Below are 21,125 nucleotides of genomic sequence, written 5' to 3' on the forward strand. Positions count from 1 at the left end.
CTCACCTTTTAGTTAGAGTTCATCACAAAAGTCAGCAGTTAAGGTCAGATGCGGAGAATGAGAGAAAATGGGGAGTCCACATCATAACCTAGAGCTCGGGCGTCTCTGTGGAAGGGGCGTGGAGAGGGTGCAAGAGCAGAGACAGTGGAGGACTTCAAGGAAACTGTGTTTTCCCGGATAAGAGGGCAGCTGCACATACACTCATTGCAGGTACGACAGCGTACACAAGAGCTGTGCTAACCCAAGCAGACACAATCCCAACGTGGTGGTGGGGGCACAAATCCCACCCCCAGCTGAGGAGATACCAGCAGTCTGATAGATCCTGAGAGGGGGAGGGTCAGTTTTCTTTAATGACCTAATACCTGGTAGACTGACCACTCTCCAGGGCAGGCCCCACACCAATAGTAACTGGGTAACACAAACTGAACTCAAATGGTTGAGAAAAAGAGGGAGGGGCAGGAGGAGGAGGGAGGGAGGGGGAGGAGGGACGGAGGGGGAGAAGAGCGCGAAGAGCATGAAGCTGGGTGGGTTAAGAAGGTGGGAATGGATCTGGGAGGAGCTGAGGAAGAAGAAATGAATATGATGAAAAAGGTGGGAATGGATCTGGGAGGAGCTGAGGAAGAAGAAATGAATATGATGAAAATACATTATTGTAAGACATTCTCAAAGGCTTAGTAAAACTTTCTTATGTCACTAATTAGAAAATCATTATCCAGCACCCACTGTTTGTGGAGCCATACAGGAGCCAGTGAGGGATCTTAAGAAGCACTTGACACTGTCCTCAGATGTGAGGACATGTCTCCAAGTTTGAGGAGCTGTAAGTCACACAAAACAGAAACACAATTGCCGGGCGTGGCGGCACATGCCTTTAATTCCAGCACTCGGGAGGCAGAGGCAGGTGGATCGCTGTGAGTTCAAGGCTAGCCTGGTCTACAAACCGAGTCCAGGACAGCCAAGGCTACACAGAGAAACCTTGTCTCAAAAGAGAGAGAAAGAGAGAGAAAGAGAAAGAAAAAAAAAGAAACACAAAAGAACCTACTGAACCTACTATTCAGGTCTAAAATACAAACAAGAGGTTTGCCCAGATGAGGTTGTGCACGCATTAATCCCAGTCTCTGAGGGCAGAGGGTAGGCAGATGTCTGTCAGTTCCAGGACAACCAGGTCTACATCATGAGTTCCAGGAACGCCAGGGACCCCACTCCACCCCCCAAAAAAGTGGTCTGTATGCAAGAACATCAGCAAGGGCTAAAAAAGCTGAGTTTTCCAAAACAAAATTGGAAGAGAAGCGTGGCCATGAAAGACCCCAACACACTTTGCAGCTTGGGCCGGGCAGAGTGGCTCTCACAAAGAAGGTGGCGAGAAGAAGACGGGCCGTCCACCATCAGTGAGGTGGTGACCGGGGAACACACCATCAGCATTCAGAAACGCATCCATGGAGTGGGGCCTCAAGAAGCGTGCTCCTCGGGCACTCAAGAAACTCAGAAGTTTGCCATGAAGGAGAAGGGGCCCCCAGATGCGTGCACAGATACCAGGCTCAATAAAGGAATAGGGAATGTTCCATAGCACATCCGAGTACATTTGTTCAGAAAATGTAATGAAGAAGAGGATTCACCAAACATCCTCTACAAATTGGTAACTTACGTACCCGTTACCACATTCCAAAATCTACAGACGGTCCATGTGGATGAGGATTAACCTGCTGAGCGTCGAAGTTGCAGAACTGCCACATCAAGAAGAAAAAAGAAAAAAAAAAAAGAAAGGAAAAGAAAAAAGACACCAACAGAACTCTGGAGTGAACCAACATACATTGGAAAGAGAAACAAGAGAAAAATCGAAGACTTATTTGTTTGAACTGTAAGCTGTCCCTAGAACAGGCACACAGAGTGGTGATCTGGGCAGCCTGCTGAGTGCTGGAGTGGGAGCTGTGGACATCGGCTCCCCTCACAGGCCAGCTAGATCAGAGCTCTTCAGTATAAGGATTTGTGACATTTCAGAACACTGAACTGTGGATACAGCCACTGCTCCCAAACACTCAGTTGGCAGCAGTGTCATGCCAGCTGCTCAGCCTAGATACGCTGCGGGTCCTACAAGCAGACATGGTGCGGGTTTTCCCCTCTTGTCATTGCTCCCTCCCTCTGCTAACAGCCAGACCAATGAAAGAGTTAGGACACCTCCACCTGTGCCCCAAGGCCACTTGCATGACCCATTGTTCAGGGGGATTGTGTTGTGAAGAGAGCCCAGAAAGAGTCTGCAAGTCAGCACAGGTGGTCGGAAAAGTCCAAAATTATTGGTTCTCAACCTGCGGGTCGAGACCCCTTTATGAGTCAAACAATTTCTTCACGGGGGTCACCTGCAAATAACACGGATACTTGCATTACATTTCATCACAGTAGCAAATTTACAGTAATGAAGTACCGACCAAAATGTTATGGTTGGGAAGGGGGGGGAGTCACCACCACATGAGGAGATGGTATTAAAGGGCCGCCTCGTCAGGAAGGCTAAGAGCCACTGCTCTAATCTTCCTGTGAGTGGGGCTGTCAGGAAGCACTGCTCTCTAGAGGAGAGTGAAACCAGCACTGCTGTGCTCACGGGAGCACAGGAGTCAGGACAAGCTGTGCACACTTATCAACGTGCTCTCAAAACGTAAAGGCTCAGATTTCGCTGAGCCGGTGCCCTTGTCAGGGGCAACTCATAACTTAGAGGAAACGCCTTCAGGCCTCTCCCTGTGTTCCTTGCTCCTCAAAGACGGCGGCAAAGCCTGTCCTGGGCGCCAACCCATGGGTGAGGAGGTGGTGGCACTCAGGAGATTTCTGGTCGGCCGTCTGCCAAGCCTGACTCTGCACTGAGCCTTCACAGTGCGAGGATCTGCTCCTCGGAAATATGAAAACTGTATAGGCTCCTGCTTGCTGGGAGACAAACCCTGGCTAGCTCGGTCCTGCTCGGCCCAAGTACTTATACGCTTTCTGCTGGTTCCTGTTTCATTAAAAGTCTGCGGTGGAAGAAACAAGAGTTCCTCCAAGATGCACACCTTGTGGCGGCATCTCTCAAACTTTCTTGATACAGACAAAACCGATTGTGAGCAGATGCAACTCGCCTGGGTTTTCTCCTTCACCCAATACCAGCACACAAGCCAGTGTCGGTGAACACACACAGAGTCGGTTTTTTTAGGAAAGCCATCCACTTGGCACTTTTCCTGAAGAGTCAACCGCCTAGGTGTGAATGAGGCGAGTACCCCCTGCCCTCTGGGAGGCCAGCCCTACGATGACATCAAAAACCCCCACCAAAGAGACACCCTGGAGGAAAGGGACCGCCTCCTTGAACAGCCTGAAAAGGGCAATCCTGGTTCAAGCAGTGCTGAAAACTATCCCCCAACGCCAGCCAGGAAGTTCCTTCTTTCCGTGGGCTCCCCTACCCGGCAAACCCAGACCTGCCTTGGCAGGAGTCTGGTCTCTGAGCCTTGAGCCCTGGGAGAGGTAGGAGGTTTCCAAGGGGGACTTCCCTGCCCTCACGCTGCTTTGGGATCGCGCAGCCAGCCGCGGTCAGGATTTGCAAGCCTGCCTGGTTGATGCAAACAAATGCCGATGGTTACACCTCAAGCTCACGTTGGCTTACACACGCATACAACACACAGCACACTTACACATAACGTACCTTTCGCCCTCCATTGTGGGAGGCCCGGCAGGGTTAGGAGCCACCGAACTGTGCATGCACTCGGGGAACCAGCGCTGCTCTCTGGGTTCTCCCAGCAGCCCCGTGGAGGGTTCCCGATCAGCAGTGATTCAGCTGCAAATGAGACCTCCTCCCTCCCGAGCAGTCCTCCTTCCTCTGACTTACTCGCGCCAGCTTCTACCGCAGAAGCAAGCGACAGTGGTAGAAAATGTCTTTACCCAGAGCTCCCTGCAGCCCTTTCAGCTGCTAAAAGCAGCAACCCACTCGCTCCCCCTCCCCCGCAGGCTGGCTTCTCCTCTGTCTCCTAGGAACGGCCACAGCTTCCGCGGCGGCGGCGACCCAAGGGCTGTGCCACCTTTCCAGCTGCTTCCACATCTGCTTAGGCATCCCCAGCCCTAGCGACTAGCCCACCGCACAGTCTCCAGCCTCCTCTGCTGCACTGCAATGGATCGGAGGATCCTCCTCGCTAACGGAGGAGAGCTAACCCCTCCTCCTCGCCTCCTCCTAGGCTGGGAGTCTGTGGGCCTGGCCAGACTCCTGGAATGAGGAGGCCCCTCTGTGGCCTGCAGCGGAGTTAACCTACCTGGGGAAATTTCACTTGTAACATCAGCTCTGTCTAACTCCCCCGCCCCAAGCCTACAGTAATTCTGAGAGGTGACAAGTGGGATTTGGGTGGGTAGGTGGGTGTAACAGAACTGAAAGGAATAAGAATTAGACATGGGAGCCAGAGGCAAGTGCCTTATGTGCAGAGAGAAAGGTGCAACTGAAACAATCCCCCTTTAATACAAAGCACTGAAGAGCATTGCAGTGATCACAAGAACAGCGTCGGACTGTCATCCTGGGCCACGGGATGTTTTTGTTATTGTTGCTGCTGCTGCTGCTGTTTTGAGACAAGGTTTCTCTGTGTAGTCCTGGCTGTCTTGGACTCACTGTGTAGACCATGCTGGTCTCGGGTATCGGCCTGCCTGCCTCTGCCTCCCTGAGTGCTGGGATTACAGGCATGCACCACCGCGCCTGGCTGCTACAGAACAGTTTTCCAAGGTCTGCCATAGAGAAACTTAGGCAAGCTGTGGTTCCAACTCACATGCTGAGCCCCAGCTCCAGCCAAGGCTTCTGTGCACTGCAGCACTGTGAGCTCTAGCTGTTGGCCCTACCTGGAATGGCTCCTCCAATCCAACACTTGAGTCTTTATGGAAGGGTAAATTAATCCCAGGTTTTCTAAAGCCTTCACTAAGTCACACCAAGGACAGCCAATGGCCTCCAAAATAACCACAGAAGGCATTGCTCTTACTGTTCATCTCCCCTAACTGAACGTCTTGGGGGCGGGTGTTGCTTGCACGCTCTGGTTCTCATACTGAGAGACAATCTTGTGGACAGCCGGAAGCTAGTTTGTGTCTCCTAGAACCAGGGATTAGAGACAACTGGGACAATTAGTGATGAAAATTGGCTCAGAAGCCAGAAGCTTCCATGATTGCGCAGATACACCAGCCATGAGTGTGCGTCTGTGTCCTAGGACTCCTCACACCCAGTACACCTGGCGTCTTTAGAGCCACTCAAGCATGCATGGGAAGAGTGGCCTTCCGCGAGCTAGTCTTCCCCTCCACCTGACCCCATGTTTCATCCCTTCTTCACCAGACAATCCCTAGATTTCAACTCTAATAATTGTGATTCTACAAAAGTTGATTCCACAAAAGTTGAAAGTGCCACTTTCCTTCTCTGCATTCCCTGGCCATCTGCTTAAGGAGGAGACTTTCCTGGCCTCTTATGTTTGTGGGGAACTTTAGGAGGATACAATAACGCCTGTGAAAATGAGAGATGCTCATTATATGTCACCATTATAATTCTGACCCATTGCACCCATTTCTTCGGTGCTGCACAGACCTCTAGTCATCATCAAAGGGAGGAACACAGGTATAAAAACTACAAGTATGGCACCAGCCAAGGACAATACATGCAGTAAACTTCGAAGCCCTACCCAGATCTACCCAATGGACAGGGCATTCTCCACAGCTGGGTGGAGAGTGGGGTCTGACTTTCACATGAACTCTGGTGCCTCACATTTGACCACGTCCCCTGGATGGGGAGGCCTGGTGGCACTCAGAGGAAGGATAGCAGGCTACCAACAAGAGACTTGATACCCTATGAGCATATACAGGGGGAGGAGGTCCCCCTCAGTCACAGTCATAGGGGAAGGGAGTAAGGGGAAAATGGGAGGGAGGGAGGAATGGGAGGATACAAGGGATGGGATAACAATTGAGATGTAATATGAATAAATTAATAACTATAAAAAAACTAGAAGTGTTACTAACTTGAGCTTTACATAACATTCTGGCTGCATAATGACTAAGGTGAGCATCTCATAGTTTATCTCCCCAGACACCCAGGCTCTTGACTGAGACCACTGCCCAGTCATTCCCCTCAAATGGGAGGAGGCCTGAGAGAGCACCCACACTTAGACAGTGCTGGGTCTTCACTTGTTCACAACCAAACCCCTGTTCTCTCTCTCTCTCTCTCCCGCCACTTCCCTTCCTCCTCTTATCACTGCCATGGCTCCGTTTCCTCTGGACAGTGGTCACAGGGACCACAAGAGGCTGAGCATCACGAGTAAGGAAGTGGAGTCCCAGAACCCGTGCCAGAGTGCAGGCAGGCAACTAGCATAGGAAGACGACTGGATGAGTCACAAGAGGGATGTAAAACTGACTTCCCTTTCTGCCTGCCCTCATTCACGTCTTCACCAAGCAGGAAAGAGGGGGAAATCTGAAAAGGAAATACCTGAGGATTGAACACATTCCCCCTTCAAGGTTCACAATGGGAGCTGACGTAAAGGCCCAGGTGGTTCCCTTGCAGCCTACCCTTGCCTTACAGAGTGTCAGAGCACAGCACTCTACCTACTATCCATTATCCATGAGGCAGAGTGGAGAAGGTCATCCACCCTAAGGGGAGCAGAGCCAAGAGCCCCTCCCTAGAGAGCTGCTGGGCCTTTTTTCTGGTCTCCGATACATTTTACAACTCCTACCTATTATCCACACATTATCTGGGCCACAGTCTGACCTGTTCAGTGCAGGCTAACCCTCCTGATTGGATCAGATTAAGAAGGGCTGCTCTGGATTCTAGCAGAAGAAACTCAAAAGTACCAAAGTGGCACCTGCCTGGAGGAAAATGCCCCATCCTTCACCTGTCCTGAAGTTACGCTGAAGCCCACCACTACCACTGCTCAGGCTCTTCCCGAAGCCTTGGGCTACCTGCACAGTTAGCCAAGCACAGCTGGTGACCCCAGGTCTCCACCTCATCCACACCAAGTTTGTGCAGAACCCTCCAGCTCTCAGTTGGCTTGAAAAGAGCCAGTGTTAGAAAGAAAAACTTCCTTGTTCAGTCTGGATTTGGACTAGAAGGTTCTCTCTTCTACTCTCTGCCTCAGCACCAGAGACAGTACTTCACCCGGAGACCCTTAGGCCAATGGTTCCTTCCCGTAAAGGCCCTTTTTCCTCTTTTCTGGCCTTTCCCTCCACTTCTCCAATGCTTTGTTTTCTTACATCTGCAGGTATAACACAAACCCGTAAAAGCATCTTTTATTCTCCTGAAGTAATTGTTGTCTGGGAGGCTTACTTCCTCCGTCTGCTAACCTAGGCCTCGTCCTGGAAGTTTCCAGCCTCCACACAATCTAACCTAGGCCTAGACTGTTTTCAGCCTCTGAAACTTACTGTTGAATAAGCTTACCCTTCCTAGCTCTTTTTGAATTATTGCTGGCTGGCTCAACTCAGTTGTTCTGGCTTAAACTCCTCTCCAAGCTGACTGATTCAATCTGGCTTCTCTCAGCTTCCCACTGACCTGCTCTGCTTGGCCTCACACTGACTCCAGCAATATGCTCTAATCTTTGGTCCCTGCTCACTCTCTGACTCGTTCTGTCTTCACCTGTGTCTAGTTTGTTCTCTCTTCAACCTGTCTCCGTAAAACAATCCTGGTACAAACTGCCTCTTCCCTGCACTGCTTTTCTAAATCCTCTTTTTTTTTTTTGTCTCTTCTGTTGAGAGTTGGGCACATCCTAACCCTGACCCATTCTGTCAAATCTTTCTCTGATTCATCTCTTTGCCACTCAACTAGATATCACTTTTTAACATGACTGCTTGTTTCTACAAACTAACTTTACCTTCATTTTTGGAATTCAAAGTGTATACTAAGGGTGTGTCTGTATCCCAGTCAGAACAGCCATGTTGCTGGATTAAAATCCCTCTACACAGACTGGAGAGATGGCTCAGCAGTTAAGAGCACTGACTGCTCTTCCAGAGGTCCTGAGTTCAATTCCCAGAAACCACATGTGGCTTGCAACCATCTGTAATAGGATCTGATGCCCCCTTCTGGTGTATATGAAGACAGAGCACTGATATAAATAAAATAAATAAATAAATCTTAAAATAAATAAATAAATAAATAAATAAGCTCTTAAATAAATAAAATAAAATCCCTCGCCGGGCGTGGTGGCGCACGCCTTTATTACCAGCCCTCCGGAGGCAGAGGCAGGCAGATTGCTGTGAGTTCAACGCCAGCCTCGTCTACAAAGTGAGTCCAGGACAGCCAAGGCTACACAGAGAAACCCTGTCTAAAAAAAAAAGAAGCCCCTCTACACAGCACCTTGTCTCAAGTCACATTGTGTATCTGGACCATTTACCTAGGTGGCTAAAAATATATGTGTCAGGACATCAAAAGCACTTGGGAGGCAGAGGCAGGCAGATCTCTGTGAGTTCCACGCCAGCCTGGTCTACAAAGCGAGTTCCAGAACAGCTAGGGCTATGCAGAGAAACCCTGTTTTAGAAAGAAAGAAAAAAGAAAAAAAAAGAAAATTTTTTTATCTTGAGTGGGGGGTGCCAGAGAAATGGCCCTGTGGTTAAAACTATGCATTGCTCTTACCAAGGAGCTTTGGCTCCTAGCACCCATGTCATGTGGCTCACAACTACCTGTGGCTCCAAATCCAAGGGTATCTGCACTCACACATGCACATGTGCAAACGCATGATATATATATATATATATGTATATATATACATATATATAATTAAAAATAAACTACTGTGTTTTAAAAATTATACATCTAGAAAGGGAAATTCTACGTAATTTATATGTTACAAAAGGAATCCTGGGTAGTTAGGTTCCACCTCACACCTATGAAATTAGAGCCCAGGATGAGGATGCACAGGTAGATGAGAGGACCACATAGACCTTGAGCCCCTAACAGGGCACAGTGCAGGTGTGCTTCCCAGAAACATGGCCCCAGGCAAGTTACCTTTACAAAAGGAGGCTAGTGTCAATAGCTACCTCTAAGAGTTTACACAGGCAGTGAAGCATGCAGCAGAGACCCAGTCTATGACAAGCATTTAGCAACCGCTGGTAGCACAGTCTTCTTCATCTTCTTCATGACCATCCTTGACACACACTGGTCTTGGAACCAAGAAAAAAAAATTATTGTGGGGGTGGGAGAGGGGCATCATTCTGTGGAGCTCTCATCCATCCCCAGAAGCCACGATTGCCAGCAGGTCGGCCAGGACCAGCCAGGACTGGATATAAAGCATGGCCCACCTCCATCTCCGCAGCTTCAGCTGGCAGGAACTGAGGGAGAAGCCAGGATCCCAGATAGTCAAAGGGTAAGCAGCTCAGCCCGCAGTGCAGAGGGGCACAGGCCTGCCTGCCTTCCTGCCTTCACCGCTCTGCTCTGAGGGCTGAGGACTCCACGCCCTGGAGAAGCCCTTCTGGGCACCATCACTCATGATGTCAGCATCACACCTTTTTATGATGCTCACATCTCTTCCGACTCCAATTAACATCCCTGAGTGGTCACCACAGCTCCACGTCCTTCAATAACCCCTCGGAGCCAGACCACGCTCTCTATGCTCACTACTTTACACAACAGCCTTGGTTTATTTTTAGATCCTCTAATGCAGTGGTTCTCAATCTGTGGGTCATGACCCCTCTGAAGATGACATGTCAGATATCCTGCATCTCAAGTATTCACAGCATGATTCGTAGCGGTAGTAAAAGTACAGTTACGAAGGAGCAACGAAAATAACTTTATGGTTGCGGGTTGCCACAACATGAGGAGCTACCCGAAAGGGTGGCAGTGTTAGGAAGGCGGCAAACCACTGCTCTACAGGTGTAAACGAGAGAACTGAGGTTCTGAGGTAAATCTCTATGGTCACTTGATAGCATGCTTATAATTCAGCCAAGGCTCATTGAGCTACAACAGGTGGCTCCATGGTGTAAACTTCCATAAACGTGGTATGACTAGAAAGCCCAGGAGCTTACAGCCTGGTGAAAGGACATATAATGGAAGCTGAGAGACTCAAGAACAATGGCGAGCCCATCAGAAATCAGCACAAGACAATTTTCAGCTTGGAGAAAGTGCAAAGCAGAAATAAAAATAGTTTAGATCTTACTAAAGTTATGGCAGCGTTTGTTGTTATTACTCTTATGGCTTGGTGGGCAGGAGCACTGGCTGCTCTTGCAGAGGACCAGAATTCAATTCCCACTTCAACATCTACAACTCCAGTTCCAGCGGATCCAGCACCCTCTCTGGCCTCTAAGGTCACTGTACACAAACGGGGCACAGACGAGACATGCCAGGCTTGGTGGCACATACCGTTAATCCCAGCACTCAAGAAGCTAAGGCAGGCGGATCTCTGTGAGTTCAAGGCCATTTTGATCTACAAAGCAATTCCAGGACAGCCAAGGCTACACAGAGAAACCCTGTCTCAGGGAAAGGTAAAAATAAATAAATGTTAAAACAAACAAAAACAAAACAAGCCAGGCAGTGGTGGCACACACCTTTAATCCCAGCACTTGGGAGGCAGAGGCAGGCGGATCTCTGTGAGTGCAAAGCCAGCCTGGTCTACAGAGTGAGTCCAGGACGACCAGGGCTAGGAAGAGAAACTCTGTCTCAGCTGGAGAGATGGCTCAGAGGTTAAGAGCACTGTTTGCTCTTCCAGAGGTCCTGAGTTCAATTCCCAGTAACCACATGGTGGCTCACAACCATCTAGTTGTGATCTAATGCCCTCTTCTGGCATGCAGGTGTACATGCAGACAGAGCATTGTATACATAATAAATCTTTTTAAAATATTGTAGTTATTCATATGTATGTATGTATATGTACATGTGCACATGACTGCAGATATGCTCTAAACACAGAGGTCAGAAGAAGGCATGAGATCCTCTGGAGCTAGGGCTGTAGGTGGATGTGAACCGCAGTGTGGGTGCTAGGAACCAAACTTTCTGGTCTTGTGCAAGAACAGAATGCGTTCTTCATTGCTGAGTCACCTCTCCGGGCCTCAATCTTGTTTTTTGTTTTGTTTTGTTTTGGTTTGGTTTTTTGGTTTTTTGAGACAGAGTTTCTCTGTGTAGCCTTGCTGTCCTGGACTCACTTTGTAGACCAGGTTGACCTCGAACTCACAGTGATCTGCCTGCCTCTGCCTCCCAAGTGCTGGGATTAAAGGCGTGCGCCACCACCGCTTGGCCTTCAGTCTTGTTTCTTTAAAACAGATCTCCAATGTAGCCCAGGCTACGCTCTAAGGCAGGATGCTCCTGCTTCCACTCCAGATCACTGGGTCCATGACATTTTCAAACAGGGTATCTATCAAGCAGATAAAGAAAAAATCTGCTTCGTTCAGGCATGGTGGCACATGCAGAGGCAGGCAGATCTCTCTGCGTCTGAGGCCAACCTGGTCTACACAGAGCTCCAGGTCAGCCAGATCTATGTAGTGAGGACCTGGCTCAAAGACTCGGGGAGGTGGGCATTTATCATTACATCTGCAACTAGGTCATTTCAAATTCCCATAATTTAACATGTGTCATTTTAAGGTATAATTCCAGTAGACTTATATATGCATTGCATTGGTTTTATAGTTTAAAATAAAATTTATAATTTTAACTAGTTAGAAATGCACAATTCCAGCCTGGTGTGGTGGCGCATTCCTTTAATCCCAGCACTCACAGAGGCAGAGGCAGGTAGATCTCTGTGAGTTCAGGACAGCCAAGACTACACAGAGAAACCCTGCCTGAAAAAAAACAAACAAAAAACAAAAATACAAAAGCAAAAACAGAAGAAAAAGGAGGAGGAGGAAGAAGTAAAAGAAAAAGAAGAAAAAGGAGAAGAAGAAGAAGAAGAAGAAGAAGAAGAAGAAGAAGAAGAAGAAAACAACCACCTATGTGTTAGATTCCTAAGCCCCAGCTTTTTTTTTTTTTTTTTTTTTTTTAAGATTTATTTATTATTTATACAGTATTCTGCCTGCATGTATGCTTGCAGGCCAGAAGGGAGCACCAGATCTCATTATGGATGGTTGTGAACTACCATGTGGTTGCTGGGAATTGAACTCAGGACCTCGGGAAGAACAGCCAATGCTCTTAACCTCTGAGCCATCTCTCCAGACCTCCTAAGCCCAGCTCTTACGTTCAGTCATTTACTAGAAGGGTTTGAACTCACAGCTGAAGGTCACGGTAGTGACACTGTTAAGTATATGCTCCCAGAAGAAAAGCAGGGCTTTAGCCTGGGCACAGTAAACACAGAGAATGCGGGGCCACTCCCTAAAGTTCAAGTGTCTGGACAAAGGCCAAGCTCACAACGAGGACATTTAAAAGGACAGCAGCAGCAGACCAGATATCCTAACATTTTGCCACCGAATGGAGGTTCTTTTATGGCTATGGAAGAGACTGTCTGTCATACTTTAATCCAACCAGTTTCAAATGCTTTCCTCATAAACTAGCATCAAAAGCAGTTATACCCAAAGAATAGACACTGAACAAAGTCAAACAGCAGCTTATAAAATCCAGACCAACATTCCTCTACTCAAAACCCTCAAATTGCTAGGCAGTGTGGCTAGCAATCTCAGGGCTCAGGAAGCTGAGGAAGGAGACGTCTCAGGAGGTCAAAGCCACCTAGGCTACACAGCCCATCCCCAAGCAGGTTGGCAAAGTGAGACCCTGTTTCAAAAGCAACACAAAACCACCCTCGGATGGCTTTCTGCTGATTTACTCCAGGGGTGTTTTAGTTTCTCTGTTGCTATGATGAACACCATGGCTGAAAAGCAGCTGAGAAGGAGAGGGCTTCTTTGGCTTACAGGTTACAGCCCATCATTAGAGGCACCCAAGGCAGCAGCTCCAGGCAGGAACTGAAGCGCGGAGGAGCACTGCTCACTGGCTAGCCTGCCCTGTTCAGGCTCAGCTTGCTGTCTAATCCGCACCTCCCACGGTGGACCGTTCCCACATCAAGATAACCAAGGCAATCCCACGCAGATTTGCACACAGGCTGATCTGATGGAGGCCAGTTCCCCCAACCGAGGCTCCCTCTTCTGGGTGTATCAAGTGACAACCAAATTAACCACCACCAAGAAGCACAATCTCTAGTGGCCTACATCCCAAAACATGATCTGCTGCTCTCACCTCACTGGCCAACCCTCAACTGTTGTCACACCAGTAAATTTCCAAACTAAAATCTCCCATAATTAATATTTAGTAAGAAACTGAATTTAAAAATCAAGAACACCCATGGTACACTAGGCTCTAGCCTGAAGCTAGTTACTCACACTCACTACTTTGGACCCATCTCACTGCTCCCAAAGTGACCTAACTTTAGCTTACATAGCCTCTCAATTACAGGAAAGTGACTTTCACTTTCATCAGACACTGGTCAACCCACTGGAAGAGCTTGCTCCTGGTAAAACAAGCCAAAATGGAGACCCAGAAGAACCGAGAGTCAGACTGTAGCTTTCGCAGGAACCTCAAACTACAGACTATTGTGTGGCATGTTTTCTTACTCTATGATGTCATTTAAAAAAAAAAAAAAAAACAACTTTTTTGTGTGTATGGGAGCATTTTGCCAGCATGTGTGTGTGCCTGTGCCCTTCGGAGGTCAGAAGAGGGAGTTATGTGCTAGGACTGGAAATACAGTGAGCTGCCATAGGAGCACTGGAAATCTCTGCAACAGTCACAAGTGCTCAGTGCAGAGCAGGCTCGCAAGCCCTACAGCCATTTTTCACTAAAAAAATCTCAGGTGACTGGTATTTCCAAATTTGAGTAAATTAGTCTGCATCCCACAGCTGGTTTTGCTTTTATTGGTACTTGGCAAAAACAATAAAATGTAAATGGCTGTTCTTTTAAAGGTCATTGTGGCCTCATATTCAAAAGGGGCAGTGATGTAAGGAACCCAATACATCAGGCTTTGCATTTCAACTAAGCAGTGGGAAAGTTCTTTGTGGTTTTGTCTACCTAATCCAAATATTAAAACTAGTCCAAACACCTGTCACACTTTTCTGTAATAGTCACTACTGCTTATAGGCCCAACTCAAATGCTGGTACTGTCATAACTGCTTACGTTCTCGGCGTCCAGACAAAACTATGGGTCCCTTTAAGAGGAAGAAGGCTGGCCCCTCTCCAGCTTAGCAGTCAGTTTTTTGTTGAATGTATCATAAGAATGAATGCAAGGGTTTTCTCTCAAAGACTGTTAGCAAACAACTACCAAAAATGATTAGAAACCACATCAAATTGTAAGGGAGCTAAACAACTGGAGAGTCTGGAAAACAAGTTGACTGAGCAGGCTAAAGAGCAACTGGGCAAACCTCACCAGCACTTCCCAATTTGTTTTCTCCAACTTCTCGAGAAAGCTTCCTGATAAAGGTATTTGGTAAATCATTCACAATTTGAGCAACAGCAAATGCTGCTACTAACATCTATGAACACACCGCTGGATACTCTGCCCTTTTTCGTAGACAAAACATGGACCAGTAATGTTTACTGCTGTGATGTTTTTAAAAATAAGAGATTCCAGCCAGGCGTGGTGGCACACCCCTTTAATCCCAGCACTCAGGGAGTCAGAGGCAGGCGGATTGCTGTGAGTTCGAGAACAGCATGATCTACATCCAGAGTTCCAGAACAGCCAAGGCTACAGAGAAACCCTGTCTCAAAAAAACAAAAATAAGCCGGGCGTAGTGGCGCATGCCTTTAATCCCAGCACTCGGGAGGCAGAGGCAGGCGAATCGCTGTGAGTTCGAGGCCAGCCTGGTCTACAAAGTGAGTCCGGACAGTCAAGGCTACACAGAGAAACCCTGTCTCAAAAAACCATAATAAATAAATAAATAAATAGCACACATTAACACTTATCTGCTTAGGCTTTCAAGGAACTTTTTTTCTTTTCTTTTCTTTTTTTTGTTTTTTGTTTTTGTTTTTCGAGACAGGGTTTCTCTATATGTTATCCTGGCTGTCCTGGACTCACTTTGTAGACCGGGCTGGCCTCGAACTCAGTAATCCACCTGTCAGCCTCCCAAGTGCCTAAAGGAACGTTTTATTGGGGGGAAAATGTTTTGGGTTTTTTTTTCTTTTCCATTTTTAAAAGCAGAAAAAAAAAAAAGAAGAAGAAGAAGAGCACCTCAAGCTCATCTACAATGAACAGTCCCATCTTGGTTGGTAGTCTTGGCTGGTCCTTCCAAAAAGGCCAAAAGAGCACATGTTCCTAAGCCTAACACTAGGAAGGGCAGGGAGATGCCCAGACCAGCCTGGTCTACAAGCAAGTTTCAAGACAGCTAGGGGAAGACAGCAAGAAAACAAAGGGGGCGCAGAGGAGGCCATAATACCGCTGAGAGTAGACTTTTCCCTATGACACTGATGTGAGAGAAACGATGTTACACAGGTCACACCCAGACTAGCTCAAAACAACCCATAATCTCACCTAGGAAGCAACCTAAAAGGCAGTGATCCAACTTGGAGTATAAACAATGAAGTCTACAAATCAACTGACTCTCTCACTTGTGGGCTTCAGACAAGGATCCCAAATTCCCAATTCTCAGCCATGCCATCTGTTTTTCCTATGAGATCCCACAACATTAGGATATAAACATGAGCACATTCAGACTTGATAGCACTTCTAAGCTTTAGAGTTGAGATTCTGGGGTCTGGAGAGGGCCTTCAATCTATCTGTAATCCAGCTCCAAGCATTCACCACCTCTTCTGAGGTCTGCAGGAACCTGACTCACATACCTACACCCAGACATACATGTTCCTTAAAAAAAAAAAAAAAAAAAAAAAAATTAAATGATTACCATCTTTAAAGGTCTCCCAGGTCTGTCAGGATGGTTCAGTTGGTAAAGGCAGTTGCAGCCGGGAGTTTGATCACCAGGACCCAGACGGCAGGAGAGCAGACTTGCACAAAACGTCCTCTGACCTCCACAGTTGCTCCCTGTGAAAGGCACATGCTCTCACACACAAATAAACAGATCTCCAAACTATCCTTTAACTAATGACTGCTTTAGAATTTAAGTTCCAAGCATTTGAAATAGGAAGATCTTCACATTGGGGCAATTTCATCTTGAGAATCTGACTCAAGCTTGAAAAACTATACTCAAAGGAGTGGAGGACTCATCACCACCTCATGCAGCTAAGGTCCTGTTAAGACCTCAGTTGCCCACCCTTTTAAAAAGTTCAGTAGCCACACTGGCCAGGGAAACACAGGAAGCACTTAAAATTGTTAACCCCTTCTTTTCCTACTATTCGGTTACATTGACTTCTAAACTTCTAAAGGTGAATGTACACAAGACTGGGTTGTTAATATACGTGACTGTAGGCTAACAAGGAATTTTTATGTCTTTTACAAATCATCAGTACTAAAGAGATGACAACCTCATATGTGACAGTCTGCAACACCTACCACTCAGGATTTTTTCACCAAAAATAAGAAGTCAGAGGTTAGCATGTAATGATAGTTTTAGATCATTTCCTGTATCCTACAGGCACCCCGAAAAACCTGCATTAAATCTTCCACCTAGCCTAATTTCAAGCAGAAACTTAAGGGCAGTACTAAACAAAGAATATGACCCAATTCTTACATGCATGTGTCAACACACTTACCTCTTCACTGTCAGTGGTATTAAATATCTGAATCAAGCATCAGCTATCATTAACTAGCCTAACATTTGTGTCCTTTCATACTTAAGAGCCTTGGTAATTACAATGTTTTGGCAAGAATCTGATCTTAGAAACCATACAATGACAACTTAAAATAAGGGGGTTCCAATATTAAAGTTACTTATAATGTAAGAAGAAAGTTCTTTTTCCAAAAGCTTGATACCATGAAGTTTTAGGCTTCCAAAATCCAAGTCAAAAGCTTTACCATACCATTAAGTCCAGTAAGTTAACTGGTACTCTGAACCCACCCACCAGGTTATACATACTCTCACTCAATCATGTAAAGAATTGAATTCTTTATTTGTGATATCCATAAACGTTACTATTCTATGTTTCTATCCAGGAAGGCAATTTTCTCCTATTATCATTTTTTTGTTTTTTTTTTTATAAACAACAACTTGAATTCTATTGCATGAAGGGCTACAAATACACGTTAACCAAGCAGAATACAGATATTTTGTTTTACAACTTGCACCTAAAACCCCGGTACACATAGCTGCTCCAGTGGCTATCAGAGCAGTTTGGGGCCACTGCCCAAGCTAGGCATAGCAGTTTACACTGTCAAATCTCATGTAGAAAAAGTGACTGATCCGGGCTGTTAACTAGGGAGCCCATCTCAGCTACAAGTAAATGTGGAACTTTCAAGTCTGCAGACTTCTGATGACAAACTGCTAAATCTGATGAAATTGTCCTCAACAAATGTATTTTAAAAACCAACTGTCTGGCGTCTATACCGCCACTCTACCAGTAGATGGTGCTACATAGGTTGGACTCCACAGGACAAAGTTCAGATTTAGGGACTTTTTTTTAACCTGCTCTGAAAATACATTTTAAAAAAAAGTTTTCATTTAGTGTTAGGGTAAAATATAACCCTTATTTGTAACCATTCATTACAGACAAACCAGTAAGGATGAAACTAGGTCATCTAAAAAAGTTTTAAACATTTTATATGAATGAGAACACATGCTTAAACACAAACTATTTCTTTTAAAACTACACAGTACAGATTTTGAAGTAAATTCTCATAGAAAGAAGTGACCATGTCAAGATGATAAGCAAACCGCTTATTACAAAGAGATGGATGCACAGAAACTTTAAACAGCCACATCCACCACTTCAAAAAGTTTTGTCTGTAAAAGGTAAATTCAACACATCACTAGCTGGGCAAACAGGAAGGAAGGGAGGAAAAATAACCTACAAGACCTCTTTTTAAGTTCTTCAAAGTACACATCAAAAAAAAAAAAAAAAAACCCTTGAAAACGGTAAGGAGTGGATCCTAGAAAAAAAAATGTTAGACATGTAAGGTCAAACACAATGATTTATTAAAAATAAAACGTAAAAATGATTTTTGTACATATGCTTCCAAATTTCAGGCATGGGATCCAAGTAGGTTTCATAGAAAACGCTGTAGCCAGGTATCAAGTCCTTACAACAAAGTAAACTACCCTCCCGCCCAACCCCCACCCAGGTTTTGCTACAGAATCAGCAAGTTCACTCCCTCCCGCCCACCCCTCCCCAAAAAAACACAAATTAAAACAAGACATTTTGCTAGTATAAAAACGACCAAGGTCCAAGTAATAATAAAAAAATAGAGTCCATCAATGACTGTAACACAAAAATGTGTGTGGGGCCGAGTCCACCTTCAGAGGGAGACAGGCAGGCAAACGGGGGGTCGCGGCCCCCCCCCAGGGTAAGCGGCTCCCCCGAGGGCACCTGGGCCGGGAGCGGAGGGGGGAGGGGGAAAGAGGCGCCGCCGCAGCCGCCGCCCGGCGTTCGTTCGGAACTCGGCTTCTAGAACGAGCCTCCGCCGTATCCGCCGCCGCCGCCGCCGCCGTATCCGCCTCTGTACGGTCCACTGTTGCTGCGGCCGCCCCAGCTGCCGCCGCCGCCGCCACCGCCGCTCTTCATGGGCCCGTACGAGGACTGGTGCTGGCTGTAGCTGCCGAAGCCGCCGAAGCCGTTGCCGTAGTCGCTGCCGCCGTAGGAGCCGCCGCCGCCGCCGCCTCCGTAGGCGCCGTAGCCCCCGTAACCGCCGTAGCTGTTGTAGCCGCCGCCGCCTCCGCCGCCGCCCTTGGCCAGCCCGTTCTGGTCTCGGCCGCCGCCGCCGCCTCCGCCGCGGCCCCGGCCGCCACCGCGCCCGCCTCGGGCCGCCCGCGCGCCGCCGCCGCCCGCGTGGATATCCTCCTTGGGCACCGCCTTCTTCACCTCCACGCGGTGGCCCTGGATCGGGTGGAACTTGACCACCGCCGCCTTGTCGGCCGCGTCATGGCTCTGGAAGTAGACGAAGCCGAAGCCGCGCTTCTTGCCCGACTGCTTGTCGGCGATGATCTCCGCCTTCTCCACCGCGCCGAACTGCGAGAAGTGCTCGATCAGGTCGCCCTCCGCCACGTCGCCCTTGAGGCCGCCCACGAACAGCTTCTTCACCTTGGCGTGCGCGCCGGGCCGCGCCGAATCCTCCCGCGACACGGCGCGCTTCAGCTCCACCGTGTTGCCGTCCACCGCGTGCGGCGACGCGGCCATGGCGGCGTCCGCCTCCTCCACGTTCGAGTAGGTCACGAAGCCGAAGCAGCGGGAGCGCTTGGTCTGGGGGTTCACCACCACCACGCAGTCCGTCAGCGTCCCGAAGGCCTCGAAGTGGCCGCGCAGCCCCGACTCACTCGTCTGCACGTTGAGGCCGCCGATGAACAGCTTGCAGAGCTGCGAGTTCTCCATGTTGTCGGCCGCCCGGGCCCTGCCCCCGCCCTGCGCGCTCCGCGGCGTCGCTGTCGCCGTTTAGCGGTCGCCGAGGCCTCGTCCGAGCCCGGGCCCGGCCGCCGCCGCCGCCGGCGGGGAAGGGGCGGGAGGGGGAGGGAAGGGGCGCGCTGCCGGCCCGAGGGCGAGCCGAGGACGCTGGAACCCCACCAGGGCCGCCGCGGCCGCCACCTCCGCTCCCCTATCAGGACACCACACAAAGAGGCCGCTGAAGGCGCGCGCACCCTCCCCGCGCGGTGCGTCACGAGCGACGCCGGGCCGCCAGCCAATGGCCTGCGCGCTCGCCTTGGTCCCGCCTACCGCGCCGCAGCGCCGCTCTAGGCCGCGGCCTCCCCGCCCTCCGCGGTTTCCGGTCGGGCCTCGGGCTACCGCGCGTCCCCTGCACCTTCCGCCCCCGCGTTCGCGCCCGGCGCGGTTCCGCAGTGCCCCGGAGACGGCCCGCCGGAGCTTCCCGCGCGCGTCCGCGGAGCGTCTCCCGCCGGCCGCGCGGCTGTTCTCGCAGTCTTCCTCCCCTCCCTTCGCCGGATCCCCTGGCCCAACTCCGCAGTGGCGTTCGCGCCAGCCCCTTGAGGGACGTGTCCGGCCAGCCAATCACCGGCGGGCCCTCGGGCCCACTTCCGTTTGCCGCGGGCCGCGGGCCGGGCGCGCTCCTCCTGCGCGCTGGCCCGGCGCCTCCTGTGCGGCGGAGCCCGCAATCGCCTGCACGCCTCGTCCTCGCGCGCCCTCGCGGGACTCCTGGCCGTTCCCAACGGATCTGCCCGGGGCCCCCGCGCGGGCTTTTTGAAAAGTTTGACTGTTGGGGCCGAGCCGCACCTGGCGTCAGCTCCCCTAGGGCGGCACAAAGATGGAGGGCCGACCCGAAGGCGGTTATTTGCCGTTTACAGTGGGCTGGTGGCGATTAAACTGGTGTGACCCAATGCCCCGTGCCTGTGTGCGAGCCCAAGTGAGCCCATGTGGACTAGGGAACGCCAAAAGCGTCCAAACCCGGGTGGCCCTGACGAGGCCCGAGCCCTGGCCTGGTGGCCTCTAGCCACGCTCTTTCCGGTTCTGCTGCAAGCTCCTGCGGACATCTTGAGTGCGCGCCAGCGTCCGTGTTACACGCTGCTAGCTTTGTGCCAGGCTTCATCTAGCCCAGGCTGGCCTCTCAAACTCGCGGGACGTTAGCCTCCCAAGCACTGCACTACAGGCGTGTTCTATGAAGTTATTTCCACATTTTTACCGCGTTTTCACCGTCACCTCCCCTGTGGTTTGGGGATTGAGCCCAGGGAACCCTGAGCTATGTCATAACCCGTCCCCAAACTCCTTCCCCCATCTCTGTTACTGTCCACTATCTTCCCTCCTCATTTCGGTGCATCCCTGTGCCCTACAGTTTTACTGGGCTGCGAACTTCATGAAGACACAGCCATTTTGCCAGCTTCTAGCACGTTATCCGTATTACTATATAAACAGAACTTTGTACTGTGCTTGGTGTCCACAGACAAGATCTCGATTCTATAGTTTCTGTTGCTGTGACAAAAACACCATGACCAAAAAACAAGCTAAGAGGAAAGGGTTTCTTAGGCGTACAACACTGTTCACCACTGAAGGAAGTCAGGACAGGAACTCAAACAGGGCAGGGACCTGGAGCCAGGAACGGAGGCAGAGGCCATGGAGAGGTGTTGCTTACTACCTGCTTCCTATGGCTTGCCCAGCCTGCTTTGTTGTTGTTGTTGTTTGTTTGTTTGTTTGTTTGTTTTTTCGAGACAGGGTTTCTCTGTGTAGCCTTGGCCAT

General features: G+C 49.2%; 2 protein-coding genes across 2 annotated transcripts in view; both read right to left on the bottom strand.

The window, feature by feature from the left end:
• Klhl3 (kelch like family member 3) overlaps positions 1-4,002 on the bottom strand; it is a 117,938-nt gene extending 113,936 nt beyond the window's left edge. The window contains exon 1 of the mRNA XM_051172522.1: positions 3,653-4,002. Within this exon, the coding sequence (XP_051028479.1) occupies positions 3,653-3,708 (56 nt within the window). The 5' untranslated portion in view covers positions 3,709-4,002. The remainder of the gene's footprint in view (positions 1-3,652) is intronic.
• A 14,124-nt stretch (positions 4,003-18,126) lies between these two features.
• Positions 18,127-19,563, bottom strand: Hnrnpa0 (heterogeneous nuclear ribonucleoprotein A0). The gene has a single exon (XM_051172534.1). It carries the CDS (start codon positions 19,313-19,315, stop codon positions 18,395-18,397), a length of 921 nt encoding a protein of 306 aa, XP_051028491.1. The 5' UTR covers positions 19,316-19,563; the 3' UTR covers positions 18,127-18,394.
• Between the last annotated feature and the right edge of the window lie 1,562 nt (positions 19,564-21,125).

The sequence above is a fragment of the Acomys russatus genome, chromosome 3 (assembly GCF_903995435.1).
Source record: "Acomys russatus chromosome 3, mAcoRus1.1, whole genome shotgun sequence".
NCBI classification, from domain to species: Eukaryota; Metazoa; Chordata; class Mammalia; order Rodentia; family Muridae; genus Acomys; species Acomys russatus.